The 25,215-nt window shown below is 46.0% G+C and overlaps 1 protein-coding gene across 1 annotated transcript; it reads right to left on the reverse strand.

The window, feature by feature from the left end:
• Positions 1 to 494: 494 nt before the first annotated feature.
• On the reverse strand, positions 495 to 2,336 carry LOC108165321 (cytosolic non-specific dipeptidase-like). The gene has a single exon (XM_017301355.1). It carries the CDS (start codon positions 2,334 to 2,336, stop codon positions 495 to 497), a length of 1,842 nt encoding a protein of 613 aa, XP_017156844.1.
• Between the last annotated feature and the right edge of the window lie 22,879 nt (positions 2,337 to 25,215).

A 25,215-nucleotide genomic window follows, 5' to 3' on the forward strand; every position in this document is an offset into this window, starting at 1 on the left:
GATTTTCGTTCTTTGTAGGAGCGGAAGGGGGCGGGGCGGAGTTTTGAAATATACTTGTAACAGTGACATATTACAAAAGTCTGGATATAAAATGTCGTTGCTCTAGCTCGTATAGTCTTTGAGCGCTAGGCGCTCATAGGGACGGACAGACAGACATGGCTCAATCGACTCGGCTATTGATGCTGATCAAGGATATATGTATATACTTTATATGGTCGGAAACGATTCCTTCTGGACGTTACACACATCCATTTTCACCACAAATCTAATATACCCCAATACTCATTTTGAGTATCGGGTATACAAATCGGTAATTTCTTATCTCTTATCTCTTATGTCAGTTTTCTCTCCAAATACTTTGCTACTTTGGAAACCGGGGATAGTAATCGAAAGCGATAGGTACAAGTAGCTTAGATAGTTTCAATATGCACATATGTATGCTCTTATTTAAAAGTAGAATGTATGAATTTTCACAAGAATTTCCGTGGATACGATTACTTTGGGGAGAAAATGTGGAGACTGTTCCTATGGCGCCTAAAGGGGGCACACAGCCAATCCTTCAACCTTTTCCGTTTACTTGTTTCGTGCTCCTCTGGATGCTTGTTCAGAGGTTTCATGGATTTGGTCCTTCTCATATGGGAAAATACACTGTGCTTCTGCGTAGATTGCACGGGCGGCTTTAGCATCTCCGCTATGCCTCTCCGATTGCAGTACTCGAAAATGACATCGCACTTGCACCGTGCTGGCAGCAGCGACAGCTCAAGCATCAGTCCCGTGCAAACTTTGATATTGCGAAGGAAACACTGTTTGGGGATGGACTCGTTGACCACGTGAGAGTAGTCCATGCGCTGGGCATAGGGTATCAGGATGATGGGCTTGCCGGTAATCTTATGGAAAGTGCTGGCGATCGGAAGGCAGGTCACAATGTTCATCGATAGATCTGGCTCCATTTGGTAGACACGACTGATGGATCGAACGAGGGCCTTACTGTATCTGGCATCGATGCCCCACGAATAAGGATCACACGCATCCAACAGATGGATCTTAAGGGTGGTCCGAATCTTCAGATCTTCGTACTGCGTATGCAGAAACTCTTCGACGTGGGTCTGAACAAGGTTTACCATTTGATCGGGAAGAAGTTTAATGGAAAACTTGCCCATCACAGACATTGGCAGCGCCGTACATGTACCCTTCCGGCTGAAACAGCCCTCGATTCCGTGCATGGTCATGGTGCCCTGGCACCAGCGATTATGCAGCAGCTCTGCCTTCGTCAGTTCATATCTGAGGCGCCTGATGCCGAACTGGTCTTTGTAGGCATATTCACTGAAAATCGCCGACTCGAGAAGGGTCCACTCCGTTACAGCAGTGGGTCTCACCAAGTTTTGGATCGCGGGTATCTGAATCACATGCAGATTGTCGACAAGACTGTTCATCAGAGTGCAGACATCCGTCATTGGCTCATATACGAGCCCTCCCGATGCCGCTTCAATGCTCTTAGCTCCGCCACGCATCTCCAGGCCGAAGTGAGCCCAGCCGGTCAGGCTGCAGCTCATCATTGGCCTCTCGTCGTTTATCCAGGAGTTGTTGCCGAACACAATACAATCAACGTCCTGAAAGAACTCTCTCTTCACTTCTATATAGTGCTGGAGCCCGACACTGCCCACTGCGTGCATGATCTCCACAATGAATTTGATATTTATCGGAAGATCGCCGTGCTGTTCCAACCAGGCCTCGATGGCCTGTAGCCAGCACACTGCCATGCCCTTTCCGGTGGAGACTCCGCGCCCGTACAGCATGTCGTCGTTCATGTAAAACTCAAAGGGCTCGGAGAGCCAGCCATCCTCAAACTTCGCCGGAGCAACGTCTAGGTACGCGTAGACCAGAACTGTGTTCTTCGTGGGTGAAGAAAAGTAGTGGGCGAAAATGACTTTTGGATGAGGTGAGGTGTCACAAATAGCACGGGGAATGTTGATGCTGTACTCATAGATAGTGAATCTCATCCTCTCCAGACGGTCCCGATACATGCACATGGCCTTCAGACTTTCGGTAATACACTCCACATCCGCAGAGACTGATTTCAGACGTACAAAATCCTCTAGGTCGGCTAAGGCTTCATCGAAATTTTTCTCGATGGCAGCGTCCACCTGTCGATGCATCGCTGAGGCTCGCAAATTGTCTTCGTCGGTCCATTTGGGACGATTCTTGATCAGACAGTGTTCGCAACGACATGCCTCTGGGTGGGAGACTTTCAACTCCTCATCAGAGCCAGGGTAGACTCGACTCGATGACCTTTTTGATCTACGTGGTAGCCGTACATGAGTCTTAGGATCTATCATGCTGGTGAAATGAAATAAAAATTTAGGTAATGTAAGTACAGATACACTGTCAATTTTTGAAGACAGCCCGACAGTCAATGAACAACATCAAAACACAAGGCAACTATTTCTGTACGATTTGGTAAATACCATTTAAAGACCATACAAATTCAATCAAATATATTACGTGTATTTTTAGGAGGTGTATTTTTGTTTTAACTTTTAATGGGTTTTGAATACTCTGCAATTCTGACTGTTGGCTGCCATTTGTCGCCTGCACCGACTCTCATTGTTTTGTGCGCACGGAAGTGGCATGCAGGAGAGCTCTTTTAGGCAGCAGTCAATTTGCTAAACAAACCCCGCAGTTAGTGCATTTTCCTTTTGTGCATGTTTATTAAGCAATTTAAAAAGGAGCTGCTGCATTTGCCACGAGCACTCTTCGAGGCCCACGGCCGTGCCGCATGCACACACACAGCTCCTGTGAGGCAGCCAACTGCCAACTGCCAAGTGCCACCTGCTTTTGTACAAGTATCTGTATCGCCTTAAGCAAATTATCGAGCACGCAAAATTGCTTTAGCAGACGGCAGGCAGCGCAACACAAAAGCGGCTGCCAATTAGCGCGACGACTCGGTGGTAACAGCCTCTATAATGTGCTTAGTCATGGCAGGACCTTTTACAGTAGGCACATAGGCACAGTTGCTGAACAATGGCGACAGGACACGTGCCAAATACACACAGAGACCATCTGACATTTGCCAATGGAGGCCCGCAGATACATAATACGACTTGCAACATAGTTTTCTAGGCTATAGTGGAAAAGTTGCGCCCCGGCAGGACATCATGACTGACACACACACCCGCACACACACAGTCATAGATGGACACGGGATACGGGATACGGGCACACTTGGAATTGCAAATCAGTCGACTAATGTGTACATAATCAGTCATGTCCCAACATGTGAATTCCATTAGTGATACACGGCCATGCAAACAAACAAGCATTAATCAGCTGAGGCCGAGAACGAGGACGAGCAACTGGGGAGAGGAAGAGAAGAGGAACTGCGAGATTGGCAGCGTGAGAGAGAGAGTCCAGGGAGACAGAAGTCCTCCTGTCATACAGTCCACTCACTGTCTATTACATCTGTCATTCCACATTCCATCTTTCATATTCCATGTTTATGTTATTTATGCTTATTGTCTGGGGTCTACACGGGTCGCGGCGGATCGGCAGTATCGTGAATGGAGAAATATTGTCTGCTACTTATCGTGGTGGTCCCCACGCGACTTACAAATTACCGCAGCAGCAGCCTCACCTTGATTTATCCTCACATTTCAATCCCCTGCCAAGGCATGGCGACGTTCTCTTAATACGCCATTCATTTGGTCGCGTTATACTTCATTAAAGCAAGAGTACCAGCTCCAGCTCCAGCTCCAGCTGCAGCTTCAGCACCGTCACCCGGGGAAGGGGAAAGGCAAGGGCGCGGGCCCGCACTCAGCAGGGCGGCTGTATCCGGCGCCTTGGCCGCAAAGTGCAGTCGGCAAAAATTATGCGGCTCGTTTGCCATTCCATGCCATGAAATGCGACGGACGATGGCGATGGCGATGGCAAATGCAATGCCAACTTCGACTGGCCCAGCCATTCGTTTATCCCTTTGTTCTCATTTATTTGCATGTCATTTGCTTCGCTCGGCATCGGTGTTGCTGTCCCACTCTATCTGTGTCTCCTTCTCTCCCTCGCTGCGTCCGTCCGTCTCTTTCCCACTCGCATGTGTTGTTTGGCTGCTTCATTTTCTTGTGCTGCTGCTTGGGTCACGTTTGTCTGCCAGGATGCCAGTTACTTATGGCTGTTATGTGCATTATCAATATGCATTGTACAGCTCCTCTTGCCGCTTTATATTTTCCTAGCGTTTTCCTTCTTCTCCGCAGTGGATAGCGTAGCAAAAATTGGTTGTGATGTCGGCTATAGCAGAATATGGAAACCCCTGCTAAGTTTGCTGCTTCTCGTATACTCGTACTCGAATGTGAATTTGTAGTTTACTTAAAATTTCTTCAAATCAGAACATCCAGTCGCCGATTGACTTTGACCAGACCAAGCTTATTAGAGAGAAGCTTTTACGGAGCTTTAACCGGAGCGATTGGAGAGAACAAAAGAAGCAGTATGTAGCAAAGAACAGAAAACAGAGCAAAGCTGTGATCTTGGTTCTCTCTCGATCGTGAGGGAGATAAGAAGATAGAAAAAGTCCAGTGAGAGGCTAAATTCAGTGAGAGCAAAATGTCGTAAATGCAGGGCACAGAGAGAGGTTAAGCTCATGCAATTGAAATTGCAGAGCGGATCAAGCAAGAGATACATATGTACTATGTATATGTAAAGGGGATCTCGACAAGTGCATTCCTGATTCGTGATTCGTGGGCCTGGGACGTCGCTTTTTGCTCGCATTGGATATTTCGCCTCTCTGTTATACAGTTTTAATAACGAATTGCTTTTTTATGGTTTCCGGCTTATGGAGCAGCGCAGAAATTGGCAAAGAACGTCGGTGGAGGCCAGCGGCAGCAACAGCACCAGAAGCCGAGGCATGGTAAATTCTTAAATCATGTTTTGTATATATTTCGTATTATTTTTAAAGCTTGATTCGAGATCTTTTTCCTGGTTGCTGGTCGTGGAGCTGGTTCGGTGGCTGTGGCTATGGCTGTCGCTGTAGCTGTTGCTCCAGCAGCTTTTGCCATTTCTTTGCCATTATTGTTGCGTGCGCTTTGTTAACCAAGTCAAGACTGCGCCAGAGCTAGAGCCAGAGCCAGAGCCAGCTCCAGCTTCCGTTGTCGCCACAGTTGCCATTCCCATTCGCATTCCCGCTGCCATTTGTTCGCCGGGCGTAATTAGTGCCCATGGCATAGGGCGCACTTCCTTTTACGCGCTGCTCCTGTCCTGTCCTGTCCTGCTCCGTCCCGCTCCGTCCTGTCGCAGCTCCCGTTGTTGTTCTCCTGCTGTTGCATTCCATACCAATACCATTCCCTGGCACCATTCCGCGCCGCTCCTCATTTGTAATCACTTTCTGTGCAAATGTATGTGTATGTATGTATGTGTTTGTTTGTGTACTGGCAACGTTTTGTTCTAAGGATTTAGCCTGGTCTTGGTCTTGGTCTTAGTCCTGGTGCTGGTGCTGGTGGTGGGACCTGGTACACAGGAGCACTCACAATTACTTTGACTTGGACTGGAGCTGGAGCTGGGGCCTGGCCTTTCTTGGCTCTGACATCTGGCCATTGTTGTAATTTTAATGTTAACAAATTTCTTATTTGCCAGCCATTGAATTTCCGTTAATTAAGGCCAGGCCAGACCAGGCCAGGCAGGCCTTGGCGAAGATTAGCGAGGAGGTGGACCCCCAAGTCGGAGTCCTCGCTCGCTCGCTTTCCATAAATATTAAAGAGCAGTTTCCCACTTGGCCTGGCCAGTACGTGTGCTCGAGCTCGAGTATGCCAAGACATATCAACTTTCTCGCCGGCTAATTGCCATTTACAACTTTTCCGGTCTCAACTAAAACTTTTCAACTGTTCCCATTGTTGCTGCCAATTCTGGCTGGTCCCTGCCTGATTCAGAGAACCGATTGCTGCTGCTGCTTCTGCTTCTGGCTTGGCCCTGTAGCCATTGCCATTGTTTGAGTTCACGCAGTCTGATCATTAATTTCGCAATTAGCGGCCCGACCACCTGCTCCACCAGCTGGCCAGAAGTCGTGGGGCAGCAGCTCTAATTAATTTTCCACAACCCGCCCCCCCCCACCAACTGGTTTGCGTGTGTGTGAGCGCTTCTCTCAATTGTCCGATAATTTTTCCGCAACTATTTGCCGGCAAAACTTTCGAGCTGGAAATTGTCTAAGGAAACATGTCAGAGCTGCCAAAGTGACCAGCTGTTGCCCGTCCGACCAACTGCATTCCACGGAATGCCCAACCACCAACCATTGCTCTTTACGTTGCGTCTGGTCGTGATTCTGCTGACTAACTTTTCACTGGGGATGGAAAGAAAATCGAGGAGAGTGCAGTGCGAAAAATTTAAATTTATGTAGCTCAATATTTTATTTATTATGCTGGTGTGTGTGTCTGCCTGACTGCGCTGGTGTGCTTTTTGCCTGGCATTTACTTTTAGTGGCAACAACAGCAGCATCAGCAGCACCATAGTGGGCGTCGCGTGTTGGTTACGTGAGGGCAAAGTGAAATTTTCTGCTGACGCCGCGTTGTCAACTTTCACTTCACCTGCAGCTGCGGCAACATATCCTTTTCCATATCCTATCCCCAGGCCCCAGCCCCCCCATTCCCCATCCCCCATCCCCCAGCCTGAGATTCAGCATCAGCCCCAGCCTAGTCCCCAGTCCTTGTCTGTCCTTCTCCTATGACATGCATTAGCAGCAAATAGTCAAATAACGTGGATAATACTCATTCGCCATGTGGTCCCTCGTTTTCAACTTTAACTTGAATTATGTGCGTTGGTGAAAAGTTAGCTGTTTTTCTTTTTCTTTTTTTGGGAGCGGAGCGGCGGGGAAGGGAGGGTAGGGGAGAGGACAGTATGTGTGCGTACATTTGTGGAAAAGTTTTTCCTTTTCGTTGCTGTTGCTGTTGGTTGCTTTCTGCCGTTGATGTAATGAAATTTGCCGAATTGTAAGGACCAAATAAGAAGCGAGAATTCCATTAAAGTGTATTCTGTGCCTCGCTAAACTTTTGGCTGAAAGCATTTCACAGATTGATTGGCATCAGAAGTAGCTCCAGCTCTCAAGCTGTCCAGCTCTCCATCTCTCCCAGCCCCCACCCCTGGGTAATGTTGCCCAAAATTTGGCGAGGTCGTGTGTAAGACAATAAAAAAGTAATTGAGTGCGTTACATTTTCTCCAGCCCACCACGTCTTTCCTCCATTTTGTTTGCGCCTGTCAATGTAGTGTAAATTGTGTCACCAAAGTGTACTTCGAGTATGTGTGTGTCTGAGTGTGTCCGTGCGAGTGCTGGGCGGCACTCCACAGGGGAGGGAAAGTTGAGTGCGATGAGGCGTTTGCAGATTGGCCCGTAGATAGGCCCAAGCCATTACCGTGTCCCCTTGTTTGTATTGTTGCTGGCTGGCACTGCTCTGGAGCTCTGGAGCTCTGGATATGTCCGACTTGTCAAATTGCCGACTGGACAATGGAGATTGCGATTACGCTGGCTATTTGTTTGAACAGAAAGTAAGGCAATAAAGTTCTCATTATCCTAAGGGACTCGAGTGGGAAATGGAATTAATGTTTTTGCAGGTATATACTCGTATGTATAGTGTAATGTTCAAACAAAATACACATTCGAGTGCTTAGATACTGTAATTTTTCTGTAGATATTGGATGGGTTTCGGTAATCCCCAAACAAATTTGACCAATCTATAGATTAAATTTAATTTTGCATGTGTTTGCCTGCGACTTTTCTTTCATTTCTCAAATTCTAGGGGTATGCTTTCTTCATCCTCTTAATTCTTCCCTTTCCCTTTCCCGTCTCCAACTTCCTCTGTAACCAGTTTCAGTTGTCATTTCCTTTTCTTTTGCGCTATTTATTTTTGCCGCTTCAACAAACAAACAAAACCCCACTGCGCCACGACTCCGCGACTCCACGCCCCACACAATTCATTCATAATTTGCATAACTAAGCAGAGTCCAGGTCCGGAGACGTCAAAGCGGATTGCCGCACTCCCATTCCCGCAGTATTCCGCATTTTCCATTCTCCTGGGTACTGGACCCCACACCCACACTCGCCAACAATTTTGGGCGAAATGTGCGTCCGTTTCATAACTTAATTTTAATTGAATTATGTAAATCACATGCTAAAAATTAGCAGGCGCAAACTATTTTTTAATGATGCTTTGTTCGCTTTTAATTAAAAAGCGACTACAAATTAAATTTAATGAGAGAGCGTTAGGGCCGGACAGCAGAGGACAGGCGAGGTCCTGGACTGGACTCTGGCCTGGCCTAGCCTGGCCAGGTCACTTCCCTGATCAGGGCGGAGCAGGGTATTTACATGGCTGGCTGGCTAGCTGGGTGGCTGGCTGGCTGGCCGGGCGATTTATCATCGTTGTTTGGCAAAGATTAGCTGCCTGCCCAGTGGAGCTCAAGCTGCCTGCCAGCCAATCCGCTAACCAACCAGCCTCCGGTCCAATCCGCACTTGCAAATGATGTTCATTTTGTCTGCCGGTGTCCATGTCGGGGACAGTACTCCGTACTCCGTACTCCGTACTCCTCTCTGCTGTCTCTTCCCGCACCTCGTCTGTGTGGAAATTATGCAATAATCTTTGGCAATGCATTGGAACTGTTGCCAATGGCAGCTTTGGCCGTAGGAAGTTAATCAAAAGGAGCGACACAACAACAAAAACAAAAACAGCAACAGCAACAGCAACGAGAACAAGGAGAGCATTATCCGCAACAGCTGCAGCTGCAGCGACATCCTGCTAAAATCTGCTGCATACGTTACGGCGCGCCTCTTCGAGCTTCCACATACATACATACATATGCGAGTGCGGAGTTATCCGAGTGTGTGTGTTCTTGCATGGTTGAGGGTGTCCTGTCCTATTCGGTCCTGCTCGGTCCTTTCCGGTCCTGTCCGGTCCTGTCCCCTTTGCCGTGACAATCGGTTTAAGCGCTTCAGCCACTCGTCCGTAAAGCGCTGGACATTAGCCCCGGGCCACTCTTATTCCCCAGTGTGTCTAGACCTTTAATTATCCCCTAATACCTAGCACAAATGTACATACATACTTACATACACGTGCATGCAGAATGCTGCTGTGGATATTAATGCCTTTTTATAAGTTTTTAATACATTTTTTAGTAGATGAAACCATTGTCAATTGAATAAAAAATATTTCAATTTGCATGTGTTCCGTAAAATGGTTGAATAATGGTTGTTATACAATAGTATCATAAAGAACCCGCAAAAATACATACATATTACAAAATATACATACATAATTAAATACCTGCAGTAGGTATGTAAAAAGCTTGCTACTTAAGTAAATGCAATAAAAACTGAAATTAAAACGCCTCCAATCATAACTCAATTGTTAAACATTTAAACTATATATTGAACAAAGACATTTAATTAATGTATTTTGGTTGATGATATTGTGTTTGAAAAAAGTTTAATTTATTTATTAACTGTGTCTAACTTTTTTGCCGACCACAACCAAATCATTTTGCGTATGAAATATAAAAACCAATTGAATTTCAGCCACAAACAAAAAAGTTTGGTACCAATTCACGTGTTAATCGCCGTAACATATGTATGTATCCGCATAATAACAAAATATAGAAAAATATGAGATGTAAAAAATACCCTTAGACGACCTGTTAATAGCATTTCATTTGCATATCACATGCGTATTTATTCCTCCGATATGCGAGTGTGCGTGAGTTTGTGGTGGTGTGGTTTATCGTTTAATCATTGCGATGTAGCAATTACAATTCAGGCCTTAAATTATCCCAGCTAAACTTGGAGCTGGTCTCGACTGTTCTTTTTATGCAAATTCCAACATAATTTGCATACAGAGACTCCCACTCAAGTGGAACATAGATACATACATACATACATATGTGTTTATATGTGGTACATGTGTATATTTCAGTCGATTGCAGCCATAATTTAAATTAGATATTGTTTCTATTTCTGTGCACGCTATCTGTATCTGCATCTGCACGTGTCTGTGTGTGTGTGTGTATGTGTTCCAGAAATCCATTTCTCAGAAAAAGCCATGCATGAAATGTTCATTTTCTTTTACAGTTGATTCTGATAATAATGAAAAAGAGTTCTCTGCAGTGCTATCAATTAGTTCTGGTACATTTATTCAATGGAATGCGTATTAAGAAGGGCTTTTCAGAACACTTTTTTGTGTTTGTATGTACAAGCGAGTATGTACATATGGTATGTCGTTAGACATATAAATTGTAAATCGGCTTTGATTAGGCCGCATGTTAAATATGACTAATTACGTATACGCCATGTGGTTTCTGACCCCTTCTCTGCGCAAAAAACCAATAAACTGCAGGTCAGCATTTAATAGCATATATATAAAAAGTACATACAATGTAACCCCACATACATCCATATACTCGTATAAATTTTTCACATTTCTGCCCTGACCCAAAGGGCACGGGCATGGGCATGGGCATGGGGATTATGATGGGAGGTGGCTGTTCGGGTTTGATGGATTTAAGTGAACCACAGACGGTTTGATGCTGATGCGGCTGCTGCTGTTGCGCATATGGATTTGCCAATAAAAAAGAGCTACAACAATGCACAGAGGACCATATAAAATAGCTCTCTAACCAACCCACCCATCCGTGGTGAGGGGTCACATGGAAATCATGCTTTATTTAGGATGCCCAACGCGTAGCTGTCGGGCCGGGCGGAGGACTGGCGGAAAGATTGACATAACATGACATGCCAATCGTGCGGCGAAATGTATTTTTTCTTGTATTTATTGGCCCCGAACGACCCTAACCATTTTTAATTTATTTTTATTTTATCGTTCTTCCTGTTGCTAGCCAGCACTCTCGCACTTTCCCGAAAAGTAATTTCCATTGCATTGTTAGGTTTTTGCTGCACTCTCAAATAATTGCAGACACTCAAGTAGTGCCTATTGTGATGGTGTAACGGAGTGGGAGGACATTTTAAAATAATTTAACAGCATTTTGAAGCGCATTCAAGTCGACTTCCGCTGCTGACTTGGCTTGGTTGCCGGAATGGAAGGGAATGGAATGAAATGGAATGGCTTTTGGCTTCCTTCTCAGCCAGACTGAGACGACGACGACGACGGCGACGACGACAACGACTGCGACAACGTTTGTGCAATTTGTCATTTGGGCAAATACACATGGAGACGAATGGCATGTCCTTTTCCCTTTTGCGGGACTGCAGGAAAGGAGTGCAGAGGCAACGTAAGCTGAGGAGCTGCAGCTGCAGGCGAGAGTGTGAACACTGCACATGTGGATGCGGACAGGGGCCACAAGGACAAGCATCCAACAGATGATGCACTTCAACAGCTTTTCTCAAGGCTTAGCCCAGACAGAGCAAGGCTAATTTTTCATTCCGTACCAGTCTTGTCATCGTTTTCAATAATCAATTGATTTGGTTTGCTTCGGGAGACGCAACACAAAATGCTACAAATGTTTCACCTGACATAGATGGAAGATGGATCCCCGCTGATTGTCCTGGCCAAGTTGTTCCATTAGCACTATGATTCTGTGGAAATTTTGTGAAAACTCTTGCACTTAATCTTCCTCATTCGCCATTCTTCGGGACCAACTTTGGCCCTAAAACAATCAACATTGTCTGGCTGCGCCACAGGCAGCTGGAAGCCTGGGAAGTTCGCGAAGAGGAAGGTAATTAAGCACTGAAATTTCTCATCTACTCGCAGATGATTCTCCGTACTCTGCGCAATTTGGCGTTCAATTAAAAGTCACTTCCGCCCAAGATATTCGAGAGCCAATGCAGCTTCAAGTGGTCGATGGCAGATTGCACTTGGGGACACTTTTTGAAAAAATAATTGCTTTCATTATCATTGCAGGGCAGCATCATCCAGCTTCCTATGACTGGTCCTTCTCCTGTTTAAATATTCATCGAGTGGGGCCGGGCCGGGCCGGGCAGGGGCCGCCTTTTCGTTCCACTTGCCGGCAATGGCAATGCAAACAAGTTTGGGGCGAACAAATTGGCCATGGCCAGAATGGGCGGGTACTTCTGCCTTGTCTACGTGACCTTGCCAATTGAACGGGTTTAAGTTCTCCCATTGATTTTCGTTTGCTTTGTTTTCCATTGTACTTTGTGCTGTGTGCTGTGTTTTCCCTGGGCAAACAGCTCAATTTCATTTGCACTGTTCCTGGTCCTGGCCCTACCCATACCCACACCCAGGTCCTCGCTTAGTTCTGGCATGAATAAACTAAAGTTACAATCCTGTCTGCAACTGCGGGGCTGATAGAGAAAGAGTCTAGGATATGCGGACCTGTTCCTATAATCGCTTTCACTGTAAAAGCACCCCGTGGAAACCTGCCTTTCATTTAGCAGAATTTGTAAAGGCAAAGGTTCCCGAAAAATACGGGAGCTTGTATAAACCGGAACAGGGCCAATAGCCTGAGTCGGAGGCAGCACAACTGTACCGTTTTGTAGCTCACCTAAGTGCTTCATAATATTTTAACACGCTTGTCTCCGACGCTGTCCGGCCTTTTCCCGTTCCCGTTCCCGTTTCCCTTCCCTTTCCCGACTCCAGCTTCCTGCCCACACCTCTCAGGTGCTTAAGTTTTTGAAACTTCTTGCCAACTTTTTCGCTGTCTCACAGCCAGCTCCAGCCCCAGCTCCATTGTTTCCATTTTTGTGCTTTACGTTTTGTCTTTGGTATTTTAATTAAAAAACTGTCGTTAGTTGCGTTGCAAGTTTAAATTAAACAGGCGAACAACCAACTCTCCGCGGAGCTGCCAATGGTCTCGGTCGCTCGTCTTCGCTTCTAAGCTGCGGTTACTCCTGAGCAGCCGTGGAAACCGACACAACTTTGAATATGTCTTAGCCCACTCTAAGAAAGGTATTTCGGTTTATGCTGTTTGGATGGATAGCCAGCGAATATTTACCCCAAAAAGAACATAGAACATGGAACATAGAAGATAGTTAGTGAGAAAATTCCCTGGATATCTCTTTGGTAAAGTTTAATCAAAACTTTATCGACCTGCCTGGAGCATTGATTCACTGTCAGTCGGGGATACTATTGGATTACTCTGGCTGCTGATTTTTTTGATTAACTTTCCGGCTTCGACGTGGCTCGAAGTTCGACTTAATGGCTTCTAATTATGGAAAATATTGCTAATCACTACTGAGCACAAATCGCTTTATTAATCAGATTATGTGTGGCACACACACACACGCGACTGTAAGGAAGTCAGGCACTGGCCATGGTTGAAGCAGGAGCTGGAGTTGAGGGCCTGGTCAAATCCCTCCGTGCTTGATTAGCCATCAGACGACTAATTTGCACATTGATGGCGTCTTTTATTGGGGCATTGAGCCAAGGCGGGGCGGGCCTTGCTGATTGGCATAATTAGAGCCAAGTTAGCTGGGTTCGTGGGGGCTCAGTCGTGTGTGTGTGTGCGTGTGTGTGTGTCTGCTATAACTCTATTTCATTAGTGGTGCAGCCGGTTCGGGTCTGTTCTGCATTATTTTAGTGGATGTCGCTTTCCACGCTCCGGAACACGCACAGACACAGCCTGTGGAGCTTAACTCAAGGCAACAAGAGCGAATAGCAAGGAGCGAGCAGCGAGGAGCAAAGAGAAGCCTAATGAAAACATGGTAATAAAAGATAAGCCCCTCATGTGTGCCTGCTTGCAGAGACAGAGATATATGTACAGAGATAATGGAGAGGAGCCAGAGATGAGTCCATTGTCGTACGGTAGATAAGAAGCGAAACGAAACGAAACGCAACGCAACTCAACTCAACTCAACTCATTTGGGTAAAGTGGCAAGAACAATTTGTATCGAGATCTTGCTACCTCTATACGCTCTATCACGCTTCTTGCTGTGGCTGTGTCTGTTGCTGTTGTTGCTCCTCCAGAGCATGCATAAATGAGACGCATATTAACTGAATTTCAGTTCGAAACTAAACTCATTAAATGATGTTGCTTGCCAGCCAGCCAGCCAGCTTAAGGCTGGAGGCGGAGTCGGAGTCGCATCCTCTGGGGGACGTGAGTAGTCAGAGTGGGAGTGGGAGTGGGATTGGGATTGGGATTGGAGGTGGAATGGGATGGCATGGGAAAGCGAAAGACCCGACTGTTCAAAAGCTCGTTGTACACGATTGTAATCACACCTGCCGCTATAAATTTGCTGGCGGGGATTTACATGGCCAACAATTAAATGAATGCAAAACTTCGCTTTAGCTGAAACTCGAGCGATGCTTTTGTTTCTATGTATTTCTGTTTCAGCATCGAGTGGGAGGGAAAAAGACAGGCAAATGGAGAGCTAGCTGCCTGGAGGAATTTGACTGATTAGCCGGTTTGAAATGGCGTTGCTCCAAATGGGGCACGTGACTGTCAGAAAGAGTGAGGGAGATACATATACGAGGGAGCGGAAAGAGTGGCAAGAATGGATAGCTCTGAACCGAAGCTTTCGCTACCCTTTGTTTTTAGGAGATCGTTTCTTGACCATCCATAATAATAGGTACGGGAATATATAGGTGTTCGGCCAGATATATATACGAGTACGAGTATCTGCTAGACTTTTCAGGCTGGTTTCCCAGCTGTCAAATATCATAATACCCCTCGAAAGGGTATACAAATAGTGCAGAAGGGAATGCTTGAGGGAATCGTGCTGCTGCTGCTGATGATGATGCTGCTGATGCTGTAACTCGGTGTCTGGTAAGTGCACGTTTTGTAACGAATTGAAAACATTGTCGTCGCCCAATGCGCAGTGCTTTTGCATTCATTCCCTTGCAACCAGCCACCTCTCTCACTGCTCTCACTCACTCATTCATTCATTCATTCACTCATTCATTTGCTGCAACATTGTTGTGAGGCAACCAACAATGATGCCGTCTAATGAATGTGGCAGACATTTCGACAGCAAACGAAACTCAGACTGACTTTTTATCGCTTTTGGGGTACCCTGAATCGCCCAAAAATAGAGGGTGATTCTGTCCCCCCCCGGACAGAAGGCCATCAAAGCCTTAGACCCAGCATTGACTCCATCAAATGGCATTTGCAATGACAATTTCTTTCAATTAAATTGACATTTGATCGTCGTTTCCAGCTCAAACAAAAGAAGCACTTGCAATGGAGGCACATCAGAAGACTAGGCGGGAGGCGGAGCTCTTTTGGGAATTAAATACAAAAATGAATATCTAACATGGACCTGAGGGCAGCCAGCTAGATTGCTCTACCCTTCTATATACCATACCATCGCATATAGTTCCATTCCGTTGCCATTTCCATTTCCATTCCAACCAATCCAATTCAAATTTCAGACATGGCTAAGTAGCACAGAAAAGAAAGAAGCTGCAAAAAGCTGAGGCGGAAAGCTCAAACAAATGTGCAAAGGGAAAACTATCCCTCAAGTTATGTTGGTTTTGGTTCTGCGACAGCCATCGAGAACCTTCCTGCTGGATTTCGCTTTTTGTTAATTTAGCATAAGTGACGAGTGAGTGACTTTTGGCAAATCCTTTAGGGCCACAGCGCGAAGATTGATTAGAGCGTGAAAATTGTTGGCATTGCGCGGAGTTTCGGTTTTTATGTCGCTCTCATTTCCCATTTCCCATGTCCATTATCATCCGCATTTCGCATTTCTGCAGCCGCCGATCCAGCAATTGATGACTGTCAATGGTTAATAATTAATTAAAATTTAATTCGCAGAGTGCAATGCATAATTGATAGACTCACTGGCGAACAAGCAAAATAATTACACTCTATGGGAAAAGAATAAATATTTAATAATTTTACTTTATGCAGGCGACAGTTGGTACGACGAGTATCTCTTTCACTTCTTTCACTTTGATTTTATTTGGTGATTATATGGAACAATTTGTATGCGCTGCAGCGAAGTTCTATGACAGTTATGTAGCTGACACGGCGTATGCGCAATAAACCTGCATTATTGCTGATATAATTGAAAGAGTGGCAGAGACTCTGGGGTGGGGTCCCCTGAAATAGTCAGCATGTCATTAAGGAGTCGAGGAGTATGCTTCACTCTAGCATTCTTACTCGCTTTCCACTTAATGCTGCCTAATGGCCCAACAGCCTGACAACCACGAGGATAACTACAGCAATACCAGCAGCAGGCGGGCAGGCGGGCAGGCAGGCAGGCAGGCAGGCGGGCAGACAGCCAGAACAGCAACCCGAGCAGCCCGAACAGCGGGAGAGAATCGCCAAAGAGGCATCAATCATACGCCACGTAAACCGCAAGCCGAAAGCCGCTAGTCGAAAGCCATTTTAAGCTGCATATTTATGGCTAAGCAGGAGCTGGAGCTATAGCCAAAGCTGGAATGGAGCTGTAGCCAGTCCCGGGTGCGAGTGCGGGCCCGGGTACGGGTGCTGTTGCTGGAGCAAAAAGTCAGAAACATGCAAAAACGTTGCAGCTGCGTGTGCAGCAGCCGATAAGCGAAAAGGAGCCAGAGAAGCAGAGAGGCAGCTGCAAATGGAAGTTGAAAGTGGAGCTGTTACTGCTGTTGCCGCTGTTGCCGCTGCCGTTGCCGCCAGCTTCAGCTGTAGCTTCTATCCCTGTTCCTGTTTCTGCTGATGCTCCTGTTCGTGCCCCCATGGGATCCGCTCCGCAATCCAACGAGATATGCATGTTAAGTTGCGTGAGGCAAAGTTATGCTCGGTCTGCGTCCGGGTCTGGGTCTGGGCCGCTCTACTGGGCCGCTGTACTGGGGCCAGTAACTGTAACTGCGGTTAAGTCAACAAATTAAAACTTTTCTGCTCCCAGCCGAGGAAAATGAGCTGGCTTCGGGTTGGGTGGAGTGGAGTTCAGTGACGGCTAGAACGGGTGCAACTTATGCACGAGTTATGCGCATAAGCGGGACACAGCGAAAGGAATAAAATACTATTTAATTAAACTTTTGCACGTGGCCGTTCGCATGTGCATATGCAAGTGCATGTGAATGTGCCTGGGATGCTGCTGCTACTCCTGTTTGTGTTTGCCTCGAAATATAATCATTTTAATTCAATTTACACCAGCTTGGTACACATTAATAGAGCGAGCAAGGGATCCCATAGACAGCATGGACCGGGCCAGGGCTCCTCACTGCCAGGAATTTTCCATTCAAAACTAATTTGGACATGGAAGATTTTGGGTTCGGCCACGTGATTTCCAGGGCATAAATAACACTCTGTGGTCTGAGCATGTTGCTCATTTGTGCAGCCGGACCGGGAAGGGAGGGAGATTCGTACGGACGGACACACTCCCCAGCTAGCCCTAGGATGAGAAGGTGGTTGGGGTGCCGGGGTGCTAAGGGGTTTCAGCCATATAAATTGCTTGTGAAATTGAATCTTTATGGTTCAGCTGGAATATTTTGGCAGATAGTCTATAAATTATGGCCACAAAGGGCATACACACACGCAACACAACTTTTTGTTTGGGATTTTTCTCCTTTCTACTTTACTTATTTTTTTTGTGTTTTTTGCGTTCTCTGTGCTATGTGGCTGTGTACCACTTGTGTGTGTGGTTCCCTTCTGTCTGTGTCTGTGTCTGTGTCTGTGTCTGCCCTGGGAAATGGCTCACATATGTGGTGTTGTTGGCCCTGGCTTTGTCTGGTGGCATTGTTGTGATTGCTGTAAATGATTATCCTGGGTCTCCTGCCGACTCATTGCGTTGAAGTGCCACATTTTGTGGCTTGGCAATGGAGAAGGAACGTTTCCAAATAGTTTCTAAATTAGTTTGCAAATGTTTTTGACGTTCGTTTGGTGAGTATGGGATTGTTGGAATTTTTCCGAGTAACATGTGGCGTATGCGTAATATGTCTTTTCCCTTTTCTTCTTGTGTGTCTGTGTACAAAAATGAGAGCTTGAAGTATAGGAAAATGGGCTGTGGATCTACTATCGTAATATTCCACTTCTATCTGCTCGTATAACTGTTTATCAGCGAGTGTGCCCCACCGCTTGGCTTTCCGCTTTAAGCATTTACAATTTGCACATTTTTCACGCTACACCACATGACGTATACGCAATATGCTAATCAGGCTTTCATTGCATACTTTGCAGCTCATTTGCATAGATACTCCGTCACACGCGTACACACTCACACACTCACACCCACACAGTGCATGTAGCTTCACTCCTTCACTTCCTCCTGTCAGTTTACACATTTTAAAAACATACATTTTTTATGCGGATATGCAAGAGTATACGAGTATGTGCGTACAACTATGTACTCGTATGAGTTATTTCCGCTCTGCTGTCGCAGCGGCACGGTACCGACTGAAATGTATATGTACATATATATTATCTATGATTGATCAGGCTCCACCCCCACCTCCATCTCCATCTCCACTCGCTCCTCAATCCTCAGGTGAAGTGGAGCAGAGTCTTGTCATTTCATAGCTGCTTTGGGTTAATTCCCTCCGAGGGCTACTCCTCTCTTTTTGGTCTTTCAGCCTTTGAATTTCCATTAAGTTACTCGCCTTTTTACAATATTCATGGCCGAGCTCTGTGGCCTGGCCTGGGCAAAAAGAACCATCCCAGAGTCAGAGTCAGCCCAAAGTCAAATCGAGCCTTGGGCCATTCGCTCGTTTACAGTTGTAAGTGTTGTAATAAGTGGAGTGTATTTACCCAGCAACAAACCAGTCACCCAGCCGCCCAGCGGCCAGCCGACCAACCGACATCCTTAAAAGCTTCTGCTGCCGTTCGTTATTCTCCTGGTTCCTGCTTCGACCTGCCCGGCTTTTGCATTGAAAGTTTACGAAATGTTGGCAAATTGTTTGCGGCCATAAAATTGTGTGCAACCGAAGGTCCGAAAAGGGCCCCCAGGCTGAAATTGTAATTGGGAATGAGTCCAAACAGACATGGGCATCGCCCCCCCCCTCAGCCAGTGGGCATTTTGTTAGCTCTTTTCGCCCTTACTCAGGTCCAGATCCAGGCTCTGGCCTTGGCTCTGGCTCAGGGCCAGTTCCAGCTACTGCAGCTCCTTCAGCTCCTTTAGCTCCTTCTCGGTTTATCTTTTTGGCTATCAAGTTATTAAGTTTATGTAATTGTTGCTGCATTCAGGGCATTTGATTTGAAATGGCTTCTGGCAGCTTACAAAGGCGTTATCGTTAGATAACTTGTCCCCAGGCTGCCATCTGTCTGTCTTCTCCGTTTCAAGTTCAGAGCTGTGAAGCGAGTGTGGATTCTAATCAGGCTCAGCTGTGCAGTGCAGTGCAAAATCAAGTGTCAATGTGTTGACTCTTTGTTATTTGTAATTCAGGAGACAAGCCCGAGTATCCTCTATGTCCCGTATGGAGACACATTCAGGGAGACAGAAAGAGAGAATGATGAACAGCGCTCATTCCCATTCCCATTTCCGTTTTCATTTTCATTCTCATTCCCAATCCCCTTGGCATTGCTCAACAATTTGCTCACATTCCTTTGGCTTTGTCAATTCGCCTTGTCGGCAGTTGATTAATGATGACAAAAGTGGGACCCGTGCAGGACTCCAGGTCGTGCTCGGCCTAGGCAAAAGCTTAATCAACAGATGCGACCGAGCAGCATCGGGCAGCGTCCCATGTCAACCCCAATTCTCAGCCATTATCCAGCTCCATCTCCAGCAACAGCTCCACTCTCACCCTCACCTCATCAACGTTTGACGTTGTTTCGAGCATAAAAAGTGGGCGGTCCGCCCGGTTACTTTGATGTGCCTCACATAGCAGACTCCAGCCTCAGCCCCAGCACCAGTCCCAGTCCCAGTCCCAGTGCCAGCCCAGCAACCCATAAACATAAAAATTCCCCTGAAAGAGGCTTTAAATTCGCGGGGGTGGGAGCACCCCGCCATCTCCGCCATCTTCTGAAACCGAATGAAAATGTCTCCGCCGGCAGGCATCAAATGCTTTGCTAATAAAAATTGTACCAGCTAACAGAAAGGGAAATGGTCATTGTTTCTGAATCGATTACCCAAAAAGGGTTGGCCATAAATCCTGGCGAGCAGCGTATGAATCATTTGGGGATCGGATTGGACTGGTTTGGCTTGGAGTAGAGTCCGGCTGTCAATCGACTGGCTGGCTGGCTGGCTGGCTGTCTGTGCGGGTTCGGGTATAGGCCTAACAAGAGGCGCACTCGGCATAAATGTCAAAAAATTTGATAGAAATGCCAATCAATGTAGGTGCAGAGCGGAATTTGTGTGTGTATAAAAAATATCTCTTGCATTGCATTTCGCGTATTTAATTTCATTTTATGGCATTTTATGGAGGCATAAGTCAAAAGAGCTATGAAAGGCTGCGACCAACCAAGCCAGGCATTCGCGTATATTACGCATACGCCGTGTTGAACACGCAATAAAAATACCAATTGCAGCACCCACCCACGCTAACGCCCACTTCCATGCCCACTCCCACTCCCACGCTTACGCGAACGCCCGTATAAAGGGGGATTCCTGTTGGCCATTGTTTCGTAATGTGGCTGCATGCAAAATTTATTGTTGATTTTATTTCCAGCGTCGTCCTTTTTACACAACACATTTTCCGCTTCCTTTTTGTGCATTTTTATGGGCATAAATTTACAAGCAGCTACCGGAGCCGGAGGACCCTGGAAACAGTAGCCAGAACTGCGGCCCCAGGTGCGTTATTGTGGCAGCCTTGACCGACAGCCAAGAAATCTGTAACAAGCATAAATTCAGCTACAAAGTCGGCAGCTGGCCCCGGTCTCGGCACAGGCCCATGCCCATGCCCATTCCCATTCCCAGGACAATTCCAAGTTGAAAAGTTAAATATACACAAGGTGTATATATCCTTGTTTGTGTGTACACTTGTGTTTGGCTAATCCGACGAGTAAGGACCTCAAGATGCTTGTCTTTTGGCAGCAACTCAGGCTCAGGCCCAGGCCTCAACTCCAACTCCAACTCCAACTCCGATTCCGACTCCGGGTGGAGCTTCTGGGGCTTGCGTGCACGGCTCCCATTAGACGAGGACAACGTGAAAGGGAACCACGATACCCGGGCACGTGGCATCGAATATACTCGTACTCACATATACTCCTTGCCCTACCTTTTTTGCTTCCTTGCCTTGAAACGAGCGTGAAAGTATTTTCAGCATTTTTGGCGTAACGCTGAAACGGCCAATTAATATGGTGTGCCCTCCTTCCATTCCACTTTTGCTTTCTTTCTTCTCTGCTCTTCTCGTCCCTTTTCTTTTTGAGGCCTATTGATTTTTTGTTACCTCTGCAAACTTGTTGAGGCGTACATTTGCTGTATTTGCTGTATTTGCGGTGTGGGGCGGGGGGAGTGCGCGAGGAAGGCGTGTGCCCAACAATTAAGCCATTTTGTTTCGGCGGTTCCTTTAGCAGGGTCTGTACGTTAAAGTGGGGCCTGTCCTTGTGTGTGTATGTAAGATGTCTGACTCGAATTGATATCGCCTCATTGCATTCGCGTTCGTGTAATTGCAATGCATAATTTGCGGTTGACGGGTCGGCGTTATGTGAAGCGTTATAATGCGCTTATTTCGTGTCCGAGTGATCGAATAGGGGAAATCGGGATGTCGGCATAATCGGAGGCAGCCAACTAATACAATTAGGCAGATAACGCGTCCAGCCATATCAAATGCAACGAATCACCAGACAAATGGATTCTATCAATCCATTAATCCGAAAGGTTAATGGGTTGGAGGCTGTCTCTGTCTCACCTGTCAATGGCTTGGTATGGGCTCAGTTGGAGCTTAATCTTTAACTGGAAAGTTCCTCTCTATCCCACCTCACAATTTTATAATTAAGGCACTTTTACGATGTTTTAATTGTCCTTAAATGGCTATATGTATGCGAATTCCCGGTAAATAAATGGCTCGCTTATGTTTTCCTCTAAATTAATAGCATAAATTACTAAATTCCCCCTTTTCCAACAACATATACTGGCGACAAGCAGGAAAAGCAACTTGTTGACTGTCCCTGTTCCATGCCAAAGGTTGTGTAAGCCAAAAAAGGAGTCCCTCTCGCCCAGCCCTGTCGCACTGTTGTCACAAAGTGTTCGCACAATTATTTTAAATGACTCGACACAAAAATTAAAAATGCAATAATTGCATAATGAAAGCGTGTGCCAACACTGAGAGAGAGGCCTCCAGCCGAGCAGTCGAGCAGTCGCCCGGAATTGGAACTAAAACTGGAGCTGGGCAAAAGGCCAAAACGGATGAGGCATGCCCCCGAAACTTGTGTGCATAATTCAGTTAAGGGGCGACACCAAACGCATGTGTGGGGTGGGGCCCAGTAGGGTGGTGTCGCAGATATGAAGGGCGGCAAACAACAGAAAAAGGTCTCGGAAAAAGGTCTGAAGAGCAGTTGGAGAAGGCGTGAACAACAGGGGAAAATCGGGGAAAAGCGGCTTAAATGTGTGCTAAGTGCCGTTGAGCTTATAATGAAACACCACTACAACTGCACAGAACCACTTACACCTGCGCACACACGTATACACATACCAAGGACAGGGACAGGGATAGGGATAGAGACAGGTGAATAGAGAGAGAGAGCGAGTGAAAGAGCCATGGACCAAGCAGTGAACCACACTTCCCGTAAAACTGCCACACCTACTTCCGGTGTTTTTTGTGTGTGTGTGTGGGTGGGTGTGTGTGGCAGTGTGTTGGTTCAGGTAAGGCTCTCGAGGCTAACAGAAAACCACAAAAACCACCAACACATAGTCGCACACCACAACCAGAGGCCCACACAGACCCGACACAAAACTAGGCGCAGCCTCTACCGCAGCCAGGACAATGCCAGGGCGGGGACGAGGCCAACGCTTGCCTCGTTTGTTATCATATTTTTTTATGATTTATTTGCCAAACAAAATTTCCGTTGTCATCTCTTTGATTGATGGCCCCGAGGTCTAAGCCAGGGGATGCTCTGCTGTCAGTCTTCATATTCATTTGAGTGTGTTATTAAACTCATGCTTAATTAACGCGATCATTGCTGCCATTTGTTGGGTAAGCTACATCTACAGCCACAGCGACAGCACAATGACTGTGGTTTCAGCCGAAACATGGATACAGCTGGGTTGGCTGGACTTCATTTGTTCTCTTCCTTGCTATGGCTGTGACGCACATCCCTCAATTTCGTGTCACATCAAAGTGCTTTGTGACGCCCCACTCGCTCCATTTCCCCGCGGGCTGTCAATGTGGGCGTTGTTGATCACAAAAATTGAATTGTATATACAATTGAATTTTTTTTTTAAATGGCTGCACAGGCAGCCATTGCATAATGCCGAAACCAGACAGGACCCACAGACCAAAGCATTTTGAGTTATGACACTCGTCTAAGGTCACAGCCAACAGAAGCAGAAGCAGCGGCAGAAGCAGCAGCTGCGCATGATGGCTGGTACCGTGAGGTTGGACAGTTCCCATGCATGGCAAATGACAGTCAAGGTGCTTGAGGATTTTCCTGTTCCATGCCATCGAATGCATTGAGACGGCAATAACGACGAGTGCTTGCAGTTGGCCAGGAAAGTGTGGGCAGGTTTGAGCGAGTGAGTGCTGAGTGGGGAAAATCAAAGTTGAGATGCTGGCAAGGGTGTGGGAATTGATTGTAAATAGGAAAATGATTGCATATGGCATTGGGCTGCAAGGATGTGCCTTGGGATAGGAAAATACTCGTTGTTAGCGATCAAAATTTGTCTTTTTCTTTTTCTACTATCTATTACTAAATGCATCTCTGTATTATTAATTAAAACTAAGTTATTAAAGTTAAGAAAATGTCAGATGATTCTCAATGATGTTATTCAGCGTGAGTTGGCAATATAGCCAAGTACGTCTCTCCGTCCGACTGTTCGGCCGTCTATTGCGTTAGTGGCGATCTTAGAAAATTTTTAATCGGCTAGATTATGGCGGATTTGTGGTGTATCTGCCCTCTATATATCTGCCAAACTGACATTACCAAAATTTCAACAGGGCTGTGAATATTTTTCCGATCACATAAGATCATAAGAAGTTAAGTATACAACAAAATTAAGCGTACTTAATGGCTTTAACAATTTTGTATTAAAGTGATATTTAATTTGTTTTTTACAGTATTTCCATTAACTCAACTAGCTCTGCGGGATTAGTTGCTTAGATAATTATTAGGCACTTCGCAGTCAAAGCATCATTTCCAAAGTCTTCGCAAGCCATACCTGTAAATATAAATACAAATTAGTAATATCCTTTTACTGACAATATAACTTTAACTTAGTCATATAATGAGTTCGGCTACCGCCGCGTCATCATGAGCCAGCCATGACACCCATTCATACGCCGCCGAATCAAACGATGGGCTACAGCTTCAAAACGCGTAAGCGAATCAATATATAATTGTGGTCATATTTTAAAATATATCTTCCTTCACAGAGGACTTACATATGTACCCTTCGCTTTGCCATAAACCGAGTCGTTTCCGACATCCCACCGCCAAAAGTCGTCCTATCCAATTACCGAGGCGTATTCGAGATAAGCCGAGTACAATCCAAGCAGGACAGAAGCGCACCCCTTGCAAGATCCGAACCCAACAAGCTATCGTCATCCTTCGACCTGGCCACCGACGACAAGGACATTGACTATGGCAATCAAGGGAGGAGCTACGCGGGCTACTACCTCTAGATAGATCTCGTTGTTAGGTTTAAGGATATAGGCGTACATATAATTCGATAGTAGATACAAATATTTTCCACTTGTTTGTTTTTTTATAATAAGCTAAGTTTTGATGGATAAAACTATTAAAAAATCATCCTTGCTGTATCCTTTTTCCGGGAAACCATCCCGATTACAACAAGGCGATGCACACCCAGATCGGTTCACAAATAGCGGAGAAAACTAAATAATTTTGATTGGGGAAAATGTCCTTGATCCTTGATAGGGACTCCGTCAGATCAGGGACAGCTTTTCGATCACAGGAAACAAGATATATAAGACTGGAGAAAATATCCTTGATCCTTGGTCCTTGATAAGGCCTCCATTAAATCAGGGACATTTTTTCGATTACAGAAAGCCGACGCACGTCCTGTTCGGGCCCCAAATAGCCGAGAAAGGTAAATATGTACGCTTGTGATCGTTGGAGTCCTTACCGAAGGATCAAGGAAATTTTTCTGATCACGGCGGCCCATGGCACGCCCCGATCGGTCCACAAATAAAGGAGAAAACAAGATATACATATGTGTCTGGACAAAATATCCTTGGTCCTTGATAAGAACTGCAAGGATGCTATTCCGAACATAGGGAGCCATCGCTTGTCCCAATCGGGCCACAAATAAGGAAG

The sequence above is a fragment of the Drosophila miranda genome, chromosome XR (assembly GCF_003369915.1).
Source record: "Drosophila miranda strain MSH22 chromosome XR, D.miranda_PacBio2.1, whole genome shotgun sequence".
NCBI lineage: Eukaryota > Metazoa > Arthropoda > Insecta > Diptera > Drosophilidae > Drosophila > Drosophila miranda.

Excerpts from the sequence above, each read along its gene's own strand:
- LOC108165321 (XM_017301355.1), bottom strand. The coding sequence starts at position 2,336 with ATGATAGATCCTAAGACTCATGTACGGCTACCACGTAGATCAAAAAGG.